This window comes from Cucumis sativus, chromosome 5 (assembly GCF_000004075.3).
Source record: "Cucumis sativus cultivar 9930 chromosome 5, Cucumber_9930_V3, whole genome shotgun sequence".
Lineage (NCBI taxonomy): Eukaryota > Viridiplantae > Streptophyta > Magnoliopsida > Cucurbitales > Cucurbitaceae > Cucumis > Cucumis sativus.
In genome coordinates this window covers 30,652,240-30,674,122 of record NC_026659.2, presented here as the reverse complement: position 1 = coordinate 30,674,122, position 21,883 = coordinate 30,652,240, and the positions used below count along the sequence as shown (strand labels likewise).

The following is a 21,883-nucleotide window of genomic DNA, read 5'->3' as shown; positions in this document are numbered from 1 at the left end:
CTAATTGAAGAAAAAGTTCAAATATCATTTCTAAAAAATGATTTAAAAATGTATGCTAGTGACCAAAATGTGACACATTGAGACTTCCAATTTAGCAAAATGTGGAGGAACCTAAAGATTTGAGTATCAAAATTTGGGCACAAAAACACACCAGAAATATTTGGGGGTAAAAAAAATAGGCATATATTTGATTATAAGGGAGCTGAATGTATATGAAGATTCATATTTCAAAGGAGAAGTTCATAAATGCTCTAAAGATGAAAAATACCATATTCCCCATCGTCATGTAACAAAAAAGCTCAACCTCAGCTCCAGAGCACCCCCTAGTTGTTTGCTATCGTTAGCCTTTTCCGGTGTTGATTGCGGCATTTACAAAGTCATCACAGCGGCTAATTCCGCCAGATAATACATCAGCTAAAACTCCGATTACGTCAAATGCTTCCTGCAGATCAGTGGCAGAGTTCATTTCCTCCAGCCATGTTAGCAACTCCTTCGAGAATCCCACCATTTCCCTTACGTTATTAAGTCGCTCTTTCATCACTACTTCCCAACCCTCTAGACTTTGGCTCTCGCTTTCCTCTCCAGTTCCGGTTGTTGTGGTGCCAGATGTTGATGTCGATGTCCCTTCCTTTGAGGAAGATGCGGTATTTGCCGGTTTCTTTACCTTGAAGAAATGTTGCAGTTGCTGAATCAGGCCAGTGTAGACGAGCATTGGCCTAATAGTATTCAGTAAATCATTGGCGTCTTCTACTTCCGTGTTTGGGCTACTACTTCCTGATTCCACTTTAGAAGTTGAACTTGCCGATGAACGGCTGGTCGACCTGCTATGAGTGTGTTGCATGTATGCATGGAATATCCCACGCTGTAGGAATGAACGGCGATGCAGCAACCAAGATTCGTAAGACTCGGAAAGAAGCGAGTTTACCATCATGAACTGAACAGTTTCCTCAGTTGCGGCTGGCGGTTGCAACCCTGGAGAGAATGATCGTGAATCTGCAGTGGACGTGGACAAGTAGGTCGAAACAGATTTAGCCATTGTAGAACGTTGAGATGGGCTTCCTTGATCCAGGAGGTGACGAGCCATTTGAATCATGAAAGGAAGGAACCGGGAATTGCTTTCTCTACCACCACCCCTGCTTTCAGCGCTGAATGATGCTCCGGTAGCAAATCGAGCCAACATCTACATGACAAAAAAACGAAGGAAAAACAGATACTGTAAATCATTGGAAGGCAGATAAAAGCTAATAAAGGAAAGGAAAAAGTTTCCAAGTGAATTAAAAAAGAAAGAAAACAATTCACAAACTGAGACAACAGGCAAGAACCATACCAGAACAATATCATATGTCAAGAGCCGAAGTCTGTTTCCATCAGCACGACCAAGGGCATTTAGGTTGTCCCAATGCTGGTCAACATATCGAATATACTGTGCTAACGGGACGGACGGACCTCTGACAGGGAACAGGGAATTGCAAAGGGATTCGTTGTTCCTGAGTGTTGCTCCTTCCCATTCTTTCTTCGGGATTTTCAAACCAGCATCTGTTCTTTTGGCCTCTTGATGGCACTGATAATGAATGATATTGAAATAACTCACGGTTGTATAAACACACTCACCACGACTACTTCCTGAAGTCCCAACACCAAGGTTAACCCTCTTGCTGTATGAATATACACCCAGCAAGTCAGTAGGCCTCAAACTATACCCTTCTCTGCACACCATGCATGCCAACCCATCTTCCTCTTCCTCTACATCTTCCAGTCCTTCAAGAGCTGGTCTAGAGACGATGATCCGTTCACCACCGTCTGAAGCCACCTGACGCATTCCTAGTCTCTGCATTATCCCCAAAAATGAATTATCACCACTGAGTTCTAGAATCAGAATCAACGGAAATTATAAATGTATATCACAAAACAGCAGAAATAATGGAATCGGAAGACCTTAATAGTTATTCTTATTATATATCAATCCTACCCAACCACATTTCCAAATACTGACAAGCTATAGCAAATTTCATGATGCATAGACTTCCCACTCCAAAACATGCTACCAATTCATATTTTTAATGTTCACGACATTTTTTAGACAAATGTTAAAAGAAATTACTTGCTCTGGCATTCCAGTGATAATTCTATTGCGAAAAGAAACGGAGTTCTGATTCAAATTCTATTGCAAAAAGGAAGTTCATTTTGAAATTGATTTGTATAGTGATTTCTAGCAGAAAAAATCCTAAAGCTAACCAAATACTGTACGAAAATACAAGCATAAGCAAAAGCATTAGAAAATACTAGGCCAACAATTGTTAAATGAGACAGCACCTGTAACATATCTTCTCTGTTCTTCAAAGCAAGTCGCCTCATTTCATCCCTTGTGGCATGCCTTAACATTCGCACTTTATCCTCCAAGAATCCATCTCCATTTCCCTCCTTATTAGAGAGGGTATCTAACAAGTTTTCAGCCCTTGCCCCAATCTCATTTTCTCCCGGGACTCTTTCCAGTGCATGAAGCACAGGTAAGATCCTTCCTTCATCAATGCATCTCTGTGTAGCCAAATGCCCCATTGACAGACCCCTTAGCATAGACAATATAAGGGGAATGGAAGGACGTTTCAAGGCAAATCCCCATTCTACACTAGATCTGAAACCGGTCTGTCCTGCAACTGCAAAAGTATCTCTCAGATGCTTAATTGCAAGGCCAGTAATGCCCTTTTCCAAAATAATGTCCTTCAGTCTCTCCCCACATGAACTTGTCTTCAGTGACTCTGAGACTCTAACAAAATTTTCCACTGTAAATCTCTGCTTGGCAGCTTGCTCAGATAAGCTCTTATCATCTGGATTGTCTTCATGCTGTTTCTGTAATCGGTCAAACTCATCCCAATCATTCAGATATGGAGTGAAATGTTGGATGAGTGCATCCATGGCAGCAGGTTCACCATAGGTCAAGTAAGGCAAGATTCTAGCAACCATTTCAGTGTTCCTCTGCTGTTTGTTTGATTTTTTAAAACCAAAAGGATGAGATAATCTCTCCAAAAACATGAGGACAATTTTTTTGGCTTGTTCACCAGTACCAGTTTGTTCACTGGTGACGGTAAGAGCACTTTGTCCAATGCTAATACTTTCACTTTCATTCGCTTCAATTGTTAGACTCTCCACAATCAAGAGAATACCTTCGGCTGACTCCATGGCATCCACAGAGAAGGCACGCCTTGCTGTTTCTAGAAGTAATCCGAGAGCTCCTAGCCTCAATAAAGCACGCCTGTTCTCTCTTATTTTGCAACAATGCATAAGAAGATTAAGAACTGCAACCAACTGCTCTTGGTTTGACTTGAAATTATCCCATATGCGCTGGTTCAAATAAAGAACTTACATTAAGACCAAGAAAATTGGTTCGATAGACTTTAAATCCAAAAACGGTGTCCGTAACTCCAATTAGACATAAAAGTGGGCATACAATTGACAAAGGAAATTGACATGGAACAGACCGCCTCTATTAGATTTCAACGTTTTATTTTAACATTCCAAGTGAAAAAACTAATTTGACCCCCCTTGTTAATTTTATGGTAAATGTTTGAACAAAATCTTGATCTACCTTGAAAGTAGCCGCAACCACAACCCACAAATATATACTTTCAAATAGTTGTTCAGTTAGGTGTTTACTCAACAAGTAAATTGTCGTCTTACGAACATAGTAAGAAGAAGGGTTGGACTAGGCTTCTATTAGATGATTTATCAAAAACTAACACAGCTGAAATATTATATTATACGTGATTTACTGACAGAGTTAGAATGCAAAAGAACTGAACTACAGTAAATATATTTTTTAAAACAAAAATCGCTCCACCACTTGTTGGTAAAACTAGAAGATGAACAAGGTATGAAAACAAAAATAAAGCGATGATTAAAGGTCTCCTTTACACACCTGGATCATGCCCAATAAAATTTCCAGTCCTCCATACTCACGAACTGCACCTGCTATAGCAAATTCCAATTCTGGATCTTGCGATTCCTCTCTGTCCTCTTCCAATTCCTTAATCATAGGTTCCGTTGCTTCACCATCTAGCCCCTGGATATAATATCCAATCCCAAGAAAATTAGTGGTATTACTACAAATCTCACCAACAAATTTCTCTATCTCATATTTCATGAACTCTTCAACATAAAACTCAAATGTAGGGATTCCACAGCAAGGAAATAAGACACCTGAGCATTATCCAAAAAGGCTGGACATGAATTATTTAAACAAACCTGAAGCCGGTAAGTCACTGTCATAGGAGGAGAGTCTCTTGCAGCAGTGGTAGATATTATTGCAGTATTAGATATGGCATTTGAAGACTGGTTAGACTTCTTCCACACTTGCTCATAGACCAGTGCTATGCTCAGATCAAGAGAAATTATATTTCCAGCAACTAGCAACTCCATGCCGTAATCATCTTCAAGAAAACTAAGTAAATCCAATTGGTGACAAATTTTATTTTTGACATCGCGCATTAATGGACCAATCTCAGCACTGGAGTAAGGATTCTTTGTCATGGATCCTCTAATAAATTCTTCTTGTGTGTGTGCCTTGTTTAGAACCAAGAGGTACACTGGCTCTGGTTTTGAGGGAGAGATCAGATTGCAAAGCTGCTCCAGAATAAACTGCACATAATATTTCAAAGTAAGTTGCCAATCTACTTTCCACGTCAAACAGAAAAATAGTTTAACGAAAAAGAATAAGGGCATATGTTTAGAAAGTGATATCTCAATAGTTTATTAGAGTATGTACAGCATAAATCAGAGAAGATGCTAATGTTTTCATTTTATTTCTGTAATATTAATAATTTCCTAACAAAATAGGAGAAATTTTCCCTTGATTGATTGACCAGTTTTCAAGATTAATCATACCAAACAAGTCCGCCCTTTCCTTTCCTCTCCATGGTTTTGCAAGCCACAAATGCAGGCTCGTATAAATTGCCTCTTGTTTTCATTGCTTTCCAGCAGAAGGCTGTCCAAGAGATCTTTCAAAAGCCGATTACAATCGCTAATCAATTTTGTTTTCTGTACTACCAAACCCCGAATCACAATGAGAGCCTCAAGAACTTCAGAGAGTAGATTATCACGCATGAATCTAACAATAAGAACAAATTATATGAGCTTAAACAAAAATAGTTTAAAAAAACAGCTGCTTAAGGAAAAAGTTATACCTTGATCTAATGTTAGGGATCTCTAAGAATTTCCCAAGGAGCTCTATTAGCTTGTGAAGAATAAATCCCTGTGAAATATCAATATGGAGGCTTCTCTCTAGAGACTCAACGTTGCTCACTTCTTGGGAAATTAATTGGCAAATTGTACGTAAGCACCCTCGAACAGTCAAAAACAAGCGTGCATCCTCTGAATCTACCATCTTGAAAAGTAATTCAAAATACTCAGCAGCACTCTCACCAGCAGAAAGCGTCGCTGGCAACAGAGACACCAGTAAATCCAATAGTCGAAATCGTCTTGATGAACTTTGAGAACAAAGCAAACTTATCAGCATACACATCTCCGATCTTATAGACTGGGAACAGGCACATAGCACAAGTTCTGTAACCCATGAACCCAGCTCAAAAGCTGACAAATCACTTATAGCACTTCTACATACAAACCGCTTCCACTTAAGTGCATACTTCAGGGACAAATAATCGCCTTTTTGTGTTCGAGATCTTTGTACTGTGCCTTTGAAGACCTGAGACACCTTGTACTGCCTTCTAACAAAGTCAAGATATGACGCTCCTTTTTCCCACTCTGCATAACTCAGCAATTGAATATCCTGAGTCTTATGAGAAGAATCCCAATTATGTTCAAGTGATTCAGGTGCAGACTTGTTCCCAATAACAGGTCCACTGAAAGATCCAGATATATTTGTGGCGTTTTCATCCTTATTTTGTGAAACAGACGTCAATTTTCCCGTCCTCTGCTCCTTGTCTACAGTTTCAGATTTAGGAGGAGTACAGGCTTGAGATATGATCCTCAGACATGGATGAATGATGTGCTCAGCAATTGCTGGATGTTTGGCGCCCGACTTAATGGATGAAAATAACAGCTGGAAAACAACTCGCAATCTAGCTTCCCAGAACTCATCAGCCAAAGAACAAACTTCAGAGAGCAGTGATAACTCTTCTCGAGTAGCCAGTGCAATGTCCATAGAACGATGGTGTTCAAGGCAGTACATGACTTTCTTTTGGATTAGATTATTCAGCCCACTCACTGCATTTACATCACCCTCGGAGAAAGAACAAAGAACTGCCCTAGCTTGTATTCTTGCAGTTTTGGGCCCTTGATGAATATTATTCTCAAACAGCTCGGATAATATACCCAGGCTAACAAGTTGCTTCTTCGAACTCTGATGCTTTGATAATACCTGCAATATCTCAAGACATTGAGTGACAAATGTAGTCGCACAACCATAGCAGTTATTAGGAGATCTAGAAATCACGAATCTTGAAGCTGGAAATCCATCATCAGTATGTTTCTGGTGCAAATACGTCATTAAAACCCGACGAAGACCTTGAAGTGTCTGGACGCTTTTACTGACAGAATCAAAGGCTGCTTTGCATTTTTCACCATATAAAACCCCAAGGAGAGCAATTTTACGATTAATCTTGCAAGATGGTCCTGGAAGTGAGACCATCATTTGCTGAACAGAATCCTTCTGTTGTGAGTCCATTTCATTCTCACCAATGCTTGAAACAATTTTTAGCAGGGGTTTCTTGTAGCCTAAGAGTTGCTGATATCTCCTGTGTGCATTTTCTGATTCAGATTCTATTGCAGTAAGACCTCTCTTCATATCTTCATCGTTCTCCATATTATCAAATGTAAAACTTGGCTTTGCCATAAAATTAAATTCAAATCTTCCATACTTGCTGTATCCACACTCGTTGCATAAAAATGAGTCCAGGTTCTCATAATTTATGTTCCGGCATTGCCTACATTGATATGCATTTTCATGGCAATTGCTGCATATTCCGTGCTTATCAGTGACTGGACGACTGCATCGAGGGCATTGCAAAGGTTCAAGGGACAAAGCTTGAAGATTTTCGTAGAAAGAATCCAGCTCGATCATGAAATTACATGCAGTGATTGGAATGGGAAACTCAACTTTTAGTTCAGTCTGATTGAATGCAAGATGACAACTTTTGGCACGCTTCCACAAAGACCAATTATTTTTCAACTCTGATAAGTCTGCTACAGGCCGATTATTGTAGTATAGGTTCAAAACTTTCACAGATTTGGACTTCCGAGCATCATGAACATTCATTATAACAGTTTGAATTGTGTAACTCCCTGTACATTTGACAATGATGCGGTTGTCAGTGAATTTTGTTTCAGATTTAAGAGACTCAAGTTTCATCCTGCTGTAAGGCACCTCAGGAGAACTACAAGCTGCGCAAGGTTCACTCTCTAGATAGTAACCATCAAACTCAACTAAACCACTTAAAGTATTATATATGCGTGAATTTGGATGATTAGCTAACAGCTCATTCTGTGAGTGAAGTGTTTGATAAATTGATCGAATTACATCAGAGGTCAAGCATCGGTCCAGAAGTTCAGAACTCTGCTGCTTAGAACCAACATCAGGAACTTTTCCCAGCAACCATGTGACCAGTTCTGTATATTCAGCAATGTTCAGGCCATACATAGGCAGAGTTTTAACCTTTTGCAAGAGAGCCATCAATAGAGTTTCTTTAAATGTCTGCTTTCCGTGATGCCAAATACCACAAACAACACCTTTGGCCTCTGCTCGAACAGAGCTTGAATTCCACTCAAGAAGAAAACAATCAATGAAATGACTCAAGACATTACTACCCTTATCAACAAAGATATTCACCATGGTCTCCATATCCAAATAGGACTTCTCCAACGCAGAATCACTTCCATCTTCACCTTTCTTTTTCTTTCTTACATCCACAGTTTGTGTACCAGATTTATTTGTACTTGTCCCAGTATCTCCTGCTTCAGATTTCTGTGCAGAATGCCCAATGTCCTTTCCAGTATAGAAGGCGAGATTCAAGAGTTTGAGAGTCTGAATAACAGACTCTTCTCCAAAATAGAAAATTCCATTCAGTAAAAATGGCAGTACATCCCCATGTCGTAAACAATATTTCTGCCAATTTCGAGGCCTTGCAGCAGCTACTTCAGCCATAGTTGTTAGGCATTTCACTATCTTTACGCTTCTTTCGTAAGACATAGGATTTTGAAAACCACCAACCTTGTTTACATATTTGAAAAGTTTCTTCACTTCAGTCGAAAACTGCCAAGAGTCTCGAATACTGTAGTAGTGACTTTTGCTACCACAAATGTGTAGGAAAAGCCTTCTCGCATATCTTCTAACAAAGCTAGTATTAGGATTGTTGATATAACTGCAAAGAACATCTTGATAGGCATCCAACTTCAAATCCTTGCTGCTATAAATCTTATAAACCTTCTCCTTCTCCAATGTCTTGTCATATTTTTCTGGTCTAACCAATGTATAAACAAGACGAAAAGCATTTTCTAACAAGAGCCTGTGATAGTCTATAAAAAGATCTGTACGGTGTGCTTTTGCATAAGAATCTGAAAAAAATGGAGAGAAATTCCCTGCAGGGAGATCCTTACGAACTGTCAGCAGAGCTCCACATCCAGACCCATTATTAAAACCATGTCCACTGTCATAATCAATTGTGGATGACTTGAAGACATGCACTAGCTGCTGCAGCACATCCATAAGATAATTAACAAAAGATTGCTGCCTAATAGAGCTACAAGCACGAAGTAGTTGTGAGGTAAAATCATTTTTTCCTTGATCATCCACCGAAGATTGTGCAGTCAATGAAGTAGATGGTGCAACCTGGGTTGAATTCTTGTCATGCATATCTGCGGTAGTACTAGATTTGGCACCTGTACCATCACTACCAGGTTGGTGCCAGTTTCTTAGCATCAAAGTGAAGAACATGAAAACAAGGATTGCAACTTCCCCAAAAGAGGTACGGGTCTTTGCTTCAAAGGGTTTGTTGAGATTAATCTCATCCAAAAACCATTTAATTAGTCTTTCTAAGTTCAAGTTTTCGGATTTCAAACTGTTCATAAAAGGTCCGCCCATAGTGGATGATAATCTGTAGAAAAGCTGCATAACAGGAACAGCCTGAACACCTGAAGTTGTCTCCATCCATCCTTTTAACTGTTCAAGGAGCTCAGAGAGAAGCAAGGAATTAACGGTTTGTTTAGAAGCTGATATTGAAACTGGATCAGTCACTGAGGCAGAAAAATCCCCAGAATCAGCTGGCTCCAAGACATGAATTGATGATGCTGGATTCTTCACACCAATATCTGATTTTACTGATGTTAAGCTTGAATCGTTGATATCTTCGGTGGCAAAGTGATATTCATTTCCATCTCCTAGCGATTCCACTTCAATTGGGATGGCAGTCATAAGATGATCTCTAGAATGAGGGGAAGGAAGCCTGTCGGCATCAAGTACCTCATAACATGACTCACATAAATCAAAATCAGGGCAAATTGTGCAATGCCATCGTCGCCTCAGTATAGGAACCTTGGAGCAACCATCACAACAATATTGAACAGAAGAAGCGATAGCATCTTCTTCAATCACAACCTGGGGATTGGTCCCAGGCGTTTCAGTGGATACAGGTGCAGATAATGGAATATCAGCACCATCATCAGTAGCCAACATTGTTTGCTTTGGAAATGGAACCTGAAGCAACCTTGAAGATATAGCCAAGCTGAAAAGAAAAGGGAAGGATAGAATCTTAGGTAAATACATTAGAATAAAATTTCAGAAAATAAGAATAAAATTGACAAGACAAAACCTGCTTGACGCCTGAACAGCCTCGCTGGAGGAAAACAGAAGTTTCTTAAATAACAAAACAGCAGGTGCAACAGAGCGCCTGCCAGTGTCTGGGCCATGCAATGCCAGACACTCAGCATAGCAATAAATAAGTTCAACAGAGGAAATAACAATGTTGTTCAATGTCTGAGTGTTTGGCTGCTCCAAGTCCAAAATTCCCCACAGAATTTGCATGAGTCCATCCACTACTTGAGAACCTACATTAGTGATTCTAACCATCAAGCGACCATAGAAAATATACATGACAAGCATACACCTGATTATCTAATTAACGCCCTAAAGAACAATTTAACAATACACATAAATATTATACCCATCTACTTTCCTTTGATTTTAAGGAGATAATAACAATCTCTAATGTAATCCATCACACTTCACAATCCACTTTGGCTGACTATTCACATGAAATATTTACAAAAAATTCTTACACCTAAAATTTAAACAATTATCAAAAAACTCTAACCATGTTTTTAAAAAAAGTACAAATACCATTTCTTTCCAGAAAACAAGCCAAATTCGATCTACGATGCAGGGCAATCTTAGAAACTGCACGCATTTGTGAAGTAAATTCTTCAATAATCCACCCTCCTGCAGCCCCTCCAACTCCAAGCCTAGTGGAAAGCACTGATGTTGATTTCACCACACCAGCCAGACGCATGGTGTCCTTCACCTAATTATGAGGGGGAAATTTCAAGAGTAAGTTCAAAAGAATTTATCACAACACAAGAGTAAAACCACACAAATTAAATGATTACTTGGTAGTATATCTCTTTTTTCGGGAAGATGGCTTGCAGGACACGACAAGCAGCAGACTGCAACAAGGGCTCCCGATCACTTTCGTATATTGTTTCTAATAACTGCTTGCACTTCAATTTAGTCAGCTCCTGATTCACATCGTCAAGTTTTGGGCATCCTTGTGGTCTACAAAGCAAATAATAACTGGACAAGACCTTCAGCCCATCTGCTAAGACCTGCTGCTGAATAGGAGCACATTGAATGGATCGCCTCTTTTTTCCAGATCTGGCAAGTAAGGAGTTGGAACCAAGTGCACGTGCCTCCATGTCAAGAACAGCATCCAATTTTTCTTTCCAACCAAATTCATCTTTTCCTCGACCATACACTTCAAGAGAGTCTATCCTAGGAAGTGCAGTACCATTGAATGCTGGCCCAACAGTTACAGAGAATTCTTCATCAGCAAGAAGAGACTCAGCTACAGTAAATGGTATATCATACCATGATCGCATGCCCTCGTCTAATTTTATGACTCTCTGGAAAATAGTTATCTCTGAAGGTATATGGTTCGCAGATGTATTACCAACATGGATGCGGAATCCAACCATAACAATATCAGGGTTGGAATTAGAGACAGTGATCTGAGCAGGAAAAGAACAGTTTGTAGTTAGACCAGGCTTCAATCAGAGACAGAAATTACTAATTTACGTTTTTTTTTCTAATAAGAAACAAACTGTATTGATGTATTAAATTTACAAAAGGGCAATTACCCTGAAACCAAAGGAGTTACAAAAGACTTATCCAATCGGTCAGAAGAGAGGATAAACTATATGAGCTATAGAAAGATGTACAATTGCAGAGTCATAGCAAGAAATATAACACGTTCGAAACAATCTATCAAAAGTGCTTCCCTTTTCATTGGTGAGACAGTTGTGTTATTATGCAGCTTCGGGTTGGCTAGGATGAATTGAAGGGGTTTCTTAAATCAACCACGAGTATTTGGGCTAAAAGTCATTTGACTATTTAGCCACTTCTTTTTTTTAGAGAACTATTTAACCACTTCAAATAATAAGATACCACGGCAACAGAAAAAAACACATCATGATACTCTATGTTATATCAATCAAAGTTTAAAATAACCAAGTAAGCATTGAAATGCATAATTATGTGCAAGGTGAACGTGAAACATACAATACCTTGAAACCTGAAGAACTGGGACTCTCAAGAAAACCATCCTCGGATGCTAAACTCTGTTTCGCTCCTTCGAAATCACCATTTCGAATAGTGTCGCCTCCCAATCTCACATCTGCGGTGATGCAAACAGTCTTCTCAAAAAAGTCAAGTGCAAATTCTGGATTTGTACTGGCATACACCTTGTTATTGAGAATGCCAGAACCCAACTTCTTGATTTTTTCTGCAGTTGCGTTTGCACTGGCATCCACTCCAACAGCAGTGTGTGTGTATATTTGAAGGCTACCATCATCGTGAAGTACAAGACAATGTATTTTATCTTTGGATAAAGGCTTATATGCAGTTATGCCAACTAATGGCAAAGATGAACCCCCCGCATGTCTCAAGTTTTGAGCATAAATCTCATGAGCCCCCATAGATACAGCCAAGGCTGAATTTGATTTGACACTTGAAAAGCAAACAAATAAGCCACTACCAGCAAACAGCTCCTTCCAACGGTGTAATCCAGCAGGCCGGAGCTTCTTGTCTTGTTCCTCTTCATATATAAACGATATCTCAGTCAATTTTGTTGCATCAGGGCTTAACTGACCAACCAACGTGGTGCCATCTGCATATGCAAGAAATAATAATTTGTAACATGAAGAAAAGTATAATGATAATCCCTTTGCACTCATTTCCCTGCCCTGAATGTGAATGATCTCCTTCAAGGGTGTAGCTCCAATATTTCCCAGCACTGACAACTCAAGTCTGAATATCCTTCCATTTTCTGAAAGAACAATGAGAAACATCTTTCCCTGTGAAGCTGTGAACAGTGTGGCATCAACTACCATGTCATCTGGCAACGTGAAGTAGTGCATTGGACTGATATTATCCAGCGACAGATCATATATTTTGACAAACCTGTTTGTAACTACCATTAATTGTACTTGAGATCCTGGAACCCATTCCATTCGTTTAATATAAGCACCTTGCAGAGCTAGTTCAATAGCAAGACGATCAACAACTTCACCACGGTGGTTCAAAGTCAGGACTTGGCAATCTTCATAGCCTGCCACAGCAAGATAGTTCTCCACTGTGGGATTAAAAGCAAGATGCACAATTTCAAAACGAACAACATTTTTGGAGAGAGGCTTAACATTAGTCTTGTCAGCCGTCATGGGTGCAACTGTGGCCTGTTCTATTAACTGCCTGACATCAAAAATAGACACTTTATCACCTTCACCAACAGCAAGACGGCCTCTGATGCTGACGCTGAGCAAAGATTTCACAAGGGATCCACTGGCTAGATGTGATTTGAGCTCCTTGGCATTTGCATATTCTGCCTTAATCTTAAGGTCCAAAGACCCACCTTTATATGCCTTTTTCAACTGCAAGAGATCAAGCCCATATGATAGCACTTTGTCTTTACCCAGAATAATTTTCTTGTCTTTCGAAAGGTCCGGGTCCCTTTGGTTAGTTATAGTAGGCAATAAACAGGAGCAAAGCTCGAGCATCCTTTCTTCAACATTCAGTTCCTCAAGTAAAACAGAAACACCATCTAGAAGCTCCATAGGAACAGAGGGTTTGAGACACTTATCTGTGTCTGTAACTGATACATCGTCTTCCAGATCAGATTCACTTTCAGGGAGTTGATCACCCTCCTCAGAGAAAGGTAAAAAGCACTGGAAGTTACTGGCACCACGTACAGGGGCACTGCCATGTCCAGTAAACTTGCGAGGCTTCAAACACTGGCAACTGCTGCCCCTAACACCCCCAGCACCACAGTCACAAAAGAAGCGACTAGACCGGGAATAAACAACACGATGACCACGATGACAGACTTTTGCACACACAGAACAACATCCCTTTGAGACAGTCAGGTCACATGTATAACAAAAGTACCAGTGCTGTTCCATGAAATTGCTACCACTGGATGTAAATGTGCAGACTTTTGAAGCAAGTGCCCTTTCACTGTTTGTGTCCTCCTCCTCATCCTTGTCTAGACTAGCTACCTCACCGTCGGAAGTTCCATCATCCTCATCTTCCTCAGCAGAAGTTGCATCACAGTCAAAAGATGCAGGACCCTCTTCTTGATTAGAAGAAAGAACCAATGTCTCCGAATTTTTCCTAGGTCCCACCGACTTAGAAGAAAGAGGTCCAACTTCAGGTGCATACCTTGACAGGGGCTTGCCAGCGGTTCTCTCAAAAACATTCTTACCAGATCCACTCTCAATCAAAATCATTTCCAGAAAATTGAAGAGGAACTTCATCCCTGGAAGCAGACGCTCATCGTTAGCCAATTTCTCCATCAATATGAGAATCCTCTCCAAAAGTAATTTCATTGATTTGTCCCCTTTCAATAGCTGAACAACAAAATGGAAATAGGACTTGGAAACACTGATATCAAATCGCATAAAAGCCATGTCAAGTGATACTAGTGCAGCCTCAAAAATGTGACTCTGCAATTGAAGCGCCAGAGGTTCTGTGGGAGATGAAATGAGACAAAATACAAAATTCATGGATGATTCTCTAAGAGAAATAGAAGAACCTTTCACATTCACTCCGCTTGAATCTTCGGCCACTAAACCAAAAATCCTCTTCTCCAACCATTTTGATAGGCTAGGCAAATCCATCTGAAGGAATTTATTCTGAACTTCCTGTTTAAGTTTACGGCATGGCTCTCCAGACAAGAGGTCCACAAAGAAACCAAGAACCTTCAAGTTAACCAGTTCGGAGAAACAATTGTCTAAGGAGTCTAGAAGAACCAACAAATTACCATGTTGAAATGCATAAAGCTCTCTAACCTGCTCCGGCACATCTGCAGAGCCAAGATAGAATTGGAAAACAGAAGACTTTGAAACATCTTTCCGGAGGCTGTCCATGATATCTATAACCTTAACAATTACCAATTCATGAATAGTGCTATCACTCACCCCCCTCATATTAATGTGTCTTAAGTACTCCTCAAGCTGTTTCAACAAAAACAGAACCCCATAAGAACATCCATCCAATTCCACATTTAAACTTTTATATATACCATCACATAGGCCATGAACACTTTCAAAGGTCTTATCAAATTTTACAGTCATCACTGCATCAAGAATCCCACGAGTTACCTCAGTCTCCAAAATGACACTACGTTTAACATCTACTAATCTCAGCAGCCCAGCTAAAACAGAAATAATCCTTCCTATGTTAAGGACACAAGAAAGTAGAATTCCACTAGAAGTTTCCAAATGAGAGGGAAAACCATGAAACATCGATTCCCAACAAACCCTTGATGAGAACCCAAGAGTTCTTTTGTCTACTATTTCGTCCAACCTAGACATGAGGTTAAGAACAGATTCTAATGAGCAAGATGTTGTCCCATAGTTCTCAAGGGTCTTGTTCTGGACACATTTATCAAACTCCGAATGTTTAAAGAGCAAGAGAGGGGAAAACTCGGTAGCATGATCATTACTACTACTAAGAGTGGCAACATAAGCTTTCTGATAAACTCGTAAATACATGCTCAATACAGATGACAACTCCCTGATTAAAATTGGAACTTGGCTCTCAGTAATCACTGAGGAAATTAAGCTTTCAGCAAAATTGGCCTGCTCACTATCAGTAACTGTGGTATCTGTCAAGAAGGAACCCACTGTAGGAATAGTATTCTTACTGCAGTATCTCGATATCCCAACACTGAGGAAGGAAAGAATCAGTGATAGCCATGTTCCATTTCTTAAAAAATTCCAGCCCAAAGCTTTGAAGTCCTCCAGGACACTCCCACCATGCAAACGCTGAAGCAAACCAATCACAACTCGAGAAAATTTCATGTGTTCGCCAATAACACTACCATGATCTAGAAGTAAATAACTGAAGTAAAAGAAGCATGTGGTCTTAGAAATGTCCAGTGCGTCTGGGTCACTCCATAATGGGCCTCCACGTGATAAAGCATTTGCGGAAGGAAAATCCCAGCAGAGAACAAAAATGTATCTTTCAATGATGAGGTCTTCAACCGTAAGAGCTTGTTTACCATTCCAGAACCCCAAAATCCATGAGAATGTTGAAAAGATATCACTGGGATTAAACCATGGACATTCTATTGTTAAATCATGCTGGCGTAGTGAAGCAGGAAATGAAGAAATATCAATCAACTGGTTGATCAAGCTATTTAGGAAGGGCTTGGATTCCATGGATGAACCAATTATATTCTTAGCAACACTTGCTCCCCAAGACGATAAATGATCATTCACTGTGTAAGGCAAATGAGAAGAAAATGCAGGAGCATCCCTCAACTTGGAGCGAAAATCAAAAAGCAATGAAGAGGAACATGTATGAGGGTGAAAAATAATGTGTCGAAGTACTACAATCAACCTTGAAACCAATAAACCCCACATTGACAATTCCGTACAGTTAGAAAATGTGGATGGAGCATCAATCGCCCTAATGGAAGAAAAGATTAAGCTCGAAATTTCTCTCTTTTCTCCTTCAGAAGATAAATGAAATGCCACCAGAAGAATTTCAATGTGAAAGACCGAGGGAAGAGTCCCCATAAATTCCTGGAGGCTGGAATATTGTAAGGAAATAGTTTTAGACTTCTCAATGATAAATTCCACAAATTGCCTGTATATTTGGGTCCTCAACTGTGTCCCAGCAACACCAGTTCTACGGAAAAGGGTGTGAGCCAGTAAGCTTAGGGTCTGATCATTGTAAACGGAGTTTCCATTTTCAGCATTCAAAATTTTCTTCACAAGGTACTCTTCAAGCGAATCTGGCAATGCATGTCTTGTGAGAAGACCATGCAATAACCTGTAACAAATTTCATGGATGTGGCCAGATTTCCTCTCATCGTGTGCAGGTAGACAACTAGCAGAAGACTTGTCATCAGAACAGCATCCCTCACAGTTTAGTAAGGAAAGTAATATATCAATATGGTTCTGATTAAGTTTGTTGCAACCATCATCAAAAACAGATGCATTCCATTCAGGAGAGAAGATACATAGCTTGATAAAGCTCAATAGTTCTTTAGCAGCTTGGAGAAGCAAATTGCAAAAACTAGAGGTAGAGTTGACAGCAAGATGTTGCAAATCATATCCATCTACAGATCCAACAGAGCGGCCACTCTCAGAGAAGAGGTCCCCAAATAGTGCTTCATCTTCATGACATACAGCAGCTTCTTGTTCAACCGTACTACTGCTCTTCATACTGGATAATGATCGCTCTATTTTTGGTCTTAATCTCATTCCTTCAGAATAAAGAAAGAAGAGAAGATGCATCAAATCATCCATCCACTGTCTTGACGGAGGAAATATCATTCTCAAAATTTCTTCTACTGTATAATTCTTATGCAAAGGAACAGCCTCCAAACGAGCATGGCATTTAGGTAAGTCCACTGATAAATCAGTAAGAGTGCTCGTGTGATGCATTTCAAGATCTTTAAAACTGAAAGCATGATATTTATGCCCCTTAAGATCTTGAATGAGTTTAATTATAACCATTACACCTCGAGGAAAGTAAACCAGGGGAGGCTTCAGGTTTGCAGTAGATGCATCATAGCGCCAAACTGAAGAACTCAAATTATCCAATATGGAAGCCACTATACATGTTTGGATGTTCACACAAACGTAGATGTTGCGAAATACAATCTGAACTAGCTCCAAAAATTCTTCCAAGAGTAACAGAATGGTGTTCTCAAAACTGCTCTCGCCTGTAGCATGACTATTTGCAAACTCAAAACATAGTCCAAACAAGCAAGGCAATGAGTTGGCAAGCAACGCAAATGCCTGCATCAGTTTAGCATCATATTCAATATATGGAAATTTCTTCGAGAGGTCAGCAAGAAGCTTTAATATCCTCAAACTACATGACAGTCTCTTCCGAAAAATTGTACTTCCTGTCTTCTCATCAAGTGCATCTGGGAGTACTACCAAATCTTTGCAGATCAAAATCAAACGTTGAATGCATGCCAAATGGGTCACTGCCCAATGTTGGCAAAGGAAAATCAACTTGTTCATATTTTCAAGGAATGTAGGTTCACTAAATCCAGGTTCAGAGGTCAGATTATCAGCTTGCTCGCATTCAGCAGCTATTGTCATTAAAAGCCTACCTACTTGCTTTTCTTCTCTGGAGCAACAAACACCTAAAACAATACAATAAAAAACAAATGCAACTTTATTGAGATAAAAACATTACTAATGCAAAAGGCATTTAGAATTAAGTCATTAAATTTTTAACTGGCACCTGTAAAACCACATTCAACGGTATTATTGAACTCAATGGTAGCATCAAAGTCTCCACCAAAAGATTTTAACAAGTCTATAAGATCTTTCTTGGCGCAATGCTGTGCACAATCTGATACTTTATCCATTCCATCAACCAAAATTGTCTCCAGAATCATTAACATATTATTCTGCAGAAGATACCAAAGGGTACTTGATATAGTACAAATATATATACACACACATGTAAGTTGAAATATCAAGAAATAATGAGAACATCAAAAACCAACTCTAAAAAGGATAAATTTGCTGATTGGTAACATTAATCATAAAATTAATGCTCCTAATGAATATGAAGTAAACCTCCATAAATCAACATGGTTAATAATATATGTGAACAATGCCATGAAAATATCAACAGAATGTTGATTGTGATGGGGAAGAAATTGATATTAGAAAAATAAAAATAAAGAAACAATAAAGTTCAGTTACTACTACATCATCTCAAACTTGATACCAGTTTCCTGTTTTCTAAGTACTCAAGTCACTGTCTCGTTGCCAACGTACATCAACCAACTTTTTGAAGGTAAGACTAGCTCCTACTTATACCTCAAATATAGCTATTAAAGTACATTTTTCTAATATAAATTTTCCCCTCTCACTTGTTCCCTTTCTCTTTATATCTATATTCTCTCTCCCTCTCTTTCTCTCTCTTTATTTTCATTGTCCCCTCTTTCTTTAATTCTTCTGTACAATTTGTTATCTGATTTTTGTAATTTTGCATTGATATAATTTCACATTCATGGATCATGGATGCATTTAGGGGGTGTTTGGGTACTTAGTTGGTCATTGAAGTGAGTGCTTTTAACTGTTCCATTAATTAAATCAAATCATTTGTGCCAACTTCCACCGTTCAAATGCTTTTACTCAACTTCCACCGTTCAAATGATCATAGGATTTCTGGGGTATGGGAGGAAAAAACACCGACATCCACATATCCATTGAGATCTCTGTCAACATTGCTTAGAAATCCTATGATCGATAGAACTTAAATCCTCCAAATACAGATGGTTTTTCCTCCCATACCCCAGAAAGGTCAGCTGAATAAGTTAAAATAAAACACATTCTACCCATAATACAAAGTTTTCTCATGCATATAAGGTTAGAGAGCTAGTATGTTAAAAATATATATATAATGATGGTAATGATGACAAATAGTAAATTTCATTATTGTACTTCGAACATTGTGTGCTTGTGCCTAATTAAAGCAAACCCATTTAAAAGAAAATGACCTGAAAATTAAAAAGTCTAAATTATATCTCGAGACTTTGAAGTATAGTCCTTTTTAGTTCTTGTTGTAAACTGTCTAAGGTTAATCCAATCAGATAAAACTTTTCATGAGATAGTAAATTGGCAGTGAGTTTGATGCGATTACACTTAGACTTAATTCTAACCCGTCCAACCGAGTCGTCTAACCCCACAACTAATTCTTGTATCCTATAAAGCACCGACACTTCAAAACTGGCAAAGTGTTGGTGTTGGACACTGACACGGCACTTGGCGTGTCCATTGTTTTATTATTATTTTCCTGCTTTCCAACATGTCAAGGCACACCAAGGACACTCCATATGCACAAATTTTTTTCAAGAAAATAGAGCAACAAGACCCACTATCGGCAGCCCATTTAGAAAGGCATTTTAAGCTGATTAAAAGTAACTATTCAGCCCAATTTTTACAAAATTTCTCCATACTAGCACACTTCACTCTCAAGAATGCGTCCTACTTTTTTGTAAATTGCTGTTGGTGTTGTGTTGTATTCGTGTTGCGTGTCAGTTTCTGTGCCTCTTACCTTGTACCTAACCATTCGTTTGTAATGCATCCAATCGAATGCCGTATGAGAACACCTTCTCCATATTTTATCTAATGGAGTAACACAAACATTTCCACAACCAGTATTTACTGGTAGGGACTAAAAATAAGCCTAATTTAAATCTCACTACCTACTTTAAGAAGTTCAAGACTAAATAGGCACAGTAACCAAAACAAAGCCTATGATTTGAACTAATAATAACAATAATAATAAATAAATAAATAAATAACGAGCTTCATCAAGACTAAGAAGTATGACATTAAGAAGAACATTGTAATATCCTGACTCGGTTCAACGCGAGAATACGTAACAAAATTCTGTCAATAGGATATGAAATGAAAATTTGACACACAAGAAGTGTAGTAAAGGAAAATGAAGTGAAGTGACAATAAAGTAAATACTTTTATATAATAGTGAAGGCTAAAAATACGAAGCAGATACGATTTGACAATACATCTTAAGCACAAATAAACCATGGCTCAAGATTTAATTCCACAGAGAAAAAATTAGGTCTCCTACAGAACACTTTTATGAGGTGAGGTAAAAGAAACCAATGATGAACCCGTCCCTCCCACATAATTTAGAAACTACCAAGAAGCAACAAACCTGAATACTAAAGTCATCGCACTTAAACTCTGATTTCTCCAAGTAACAGAAAACGAACTCGAGTGATTTTTTAATAACCGCAACAACTATAGCTTCAGCTTGATCCACTGTCGAGGCAAATGCACCAAAGACAACATGCATCAATTGAATACCACCATATCACCAACCGAAATCCATTTCCCGAGAAAATAAAGAAATGTTGAAGAAGAAGAAGAAGAAGAAAGTCCAAGAATCAAGAAGCAAAGCCGAAATTCAATTTTAATTAAATTTGAAGCTCATATAGAAGCAAATCACTTACACAATTTACAATTCGTAAATTCATTTCTTTAAAAAAAAACAAAAAATGTTTAGAGTTAGAAACACTTAAATTCTATTCCAACTGAGAGTTTCCAGTCCTCAACGGATCAAAACATTCAAGACACTACGTTTAAGCACGTAAAAAAGTTTTCAGAAATGAGAAATAAAACGCGTCGAAAAGAAACCAAAGCTCGGAAGTAAAGCAAAGCATTAACATACCAGTGAGGGATCGAGAAGCAGAAGCAATTGCATAAGCAATTGAACACACAGCTTGGATCTGAGGATCGGTCCATGATTGAAAAGCAAAGTTACGGTGACCAAGGTCCCGAAGGCCGAGTTGGAGAATCGAATAGAATTGAGGAAGGCCGAGTTTGATAGAAGAATCATCGGAACGAAGAAGGTGAAGGAGATCGGAGGAAGAGAAAGGTTTCTTGGTATTGGCGGTGGTGGTGGAATCGTCAAGGAAGATAGTGTCTAAGAGCTTGACGAAACTTTGGTCCGCCATGAGCGGTGACGCCGGGGACCAGAACGATCAGGAGTGAAAAAACTTGGAGAAGAAGAAGAAGAAAGGAAGAAGAAAGAAAGAAAAGAAATGAGGGATGTGGTTTAATTGTTATAAATAGTAATAAAAGAGAGGGGGGTTTTGTGAGTGAATAAAAAAGTAGAGGGGGTTTATAATTAACAAAAAAAAAATGTCCAAAGTAAATGAAAGAAGTGTGAGAAAAAGATGTGCCGCTGAGGCGGTGGATTGAGAAAAAAGGTAAAATCAAAATATTCTATCGACGTGTTTTTGCACTTACTTATGCTTTCTTTTCTTTTTCTTAATTAAAATTTTAAACCCCAATCAACAAAAATATGAGAAATTTATTATAATTTAACAACCTATTCTCAAATTTAACGAAATAAATCAGAAATTGCATCCAATAACAAAAACAGTTGATGATACATATCAAAATTATTGCATCCAATAACAAAAACAGTTGATGATACATATCAAAATTAATGATATCATACATACGATAACGAGACGTTAATCCTACAAATAAAGTATTTAGACTATATATAACAATTTTAAAAAAATATATCATTTAGATTTGTAACAACCAAATAACGGTAGGAAAAGAGAGAGTCATCCTTAAACATCCTTAA

General features: G+C 38.7%; 1 protein-coding gene across 2 annotated transcripts; it reads right to left on the bottom strand.

Moving 5' to 3' along the window:
- Nucleotides 1-157: 157 nt before the first annotated feature.
- LOC101217278 (auxin transport protein BIG) lies at nucleotides 158-21,345 on the bottom strand. 2 transcript variants are annotated; one of them, XM_004141547.3, is made up of 14 exons: nucleotides 20,954-21,345; nucleotides 20,438-20,544; nucleotides 17,984-18,152; nucleotides 11,785-17,882; nucleotides 10,612-11,229; nucleotides 10,346-10,526; nucleotides 9,819-10,053; nucleotides 5,178-9,731; nucleotides 4,879-5,101; nucleotides 4,240-4,632; nucleotides 3,914-4,057; nucleotides 2,314-3,339; nucleotides 1,328-1,828; nucleotides 158-1,180 (listed from the first exon to the last, which is right to left on the bottom strand). In XM_004141547.3, the coding sequence occupies exons 1-14, from the start codon at nucleotides 21,237-21,239 to the stop codon at nucleotides 341-343; spliced, it is 15,375 nt and encodes a 5,124-aa protein (XP_004141595.1). In that variant the 5' UTR covers nucleotides 21,240-21,345; the 3' UTR covers nucleotides 158-340. The 2 variants fall into 2 exon arrangements, with proteins under 2 accessions (XP_004141595.1, XP_011656018.1); XM_011657716.2 differs by lacking the exon at nucleotides 20,438-20,544 and having other exon boundaries at nucleotides 20,954-21,279.
- Between the last annotated feature and the right edge of the window lie 538 nt (nucleotides 21,346-21,883).

What these genes read in the sequence shown, in the direction of transcription:
- LOC101217278 (XM_004141547.3), bottom strand. Translation starts at nt 21,239, where the DNA reads ATGGCGGACCAAAGTTTCGTCAAGCTCTTAGACACTATCTTCCTTGAC. An exon ending in GCGATGACTTTAGTATTCAG is followed by an intron (nt 18,153 to 20,437) that starts GTTTGTTGCTTC and finishes TATCTTCTGCAG; the next exon opens with AATAATATGTTAATGATTCT. An exon ending in TTTTATTGGGCATGATCCAG is followed by an intron (nt 3,340 to 3,913) that starts GTGTGTAAAGGA and finishes TATTTGAACCAG; the next exon opens with CGCATATGGGATAATTTCAA.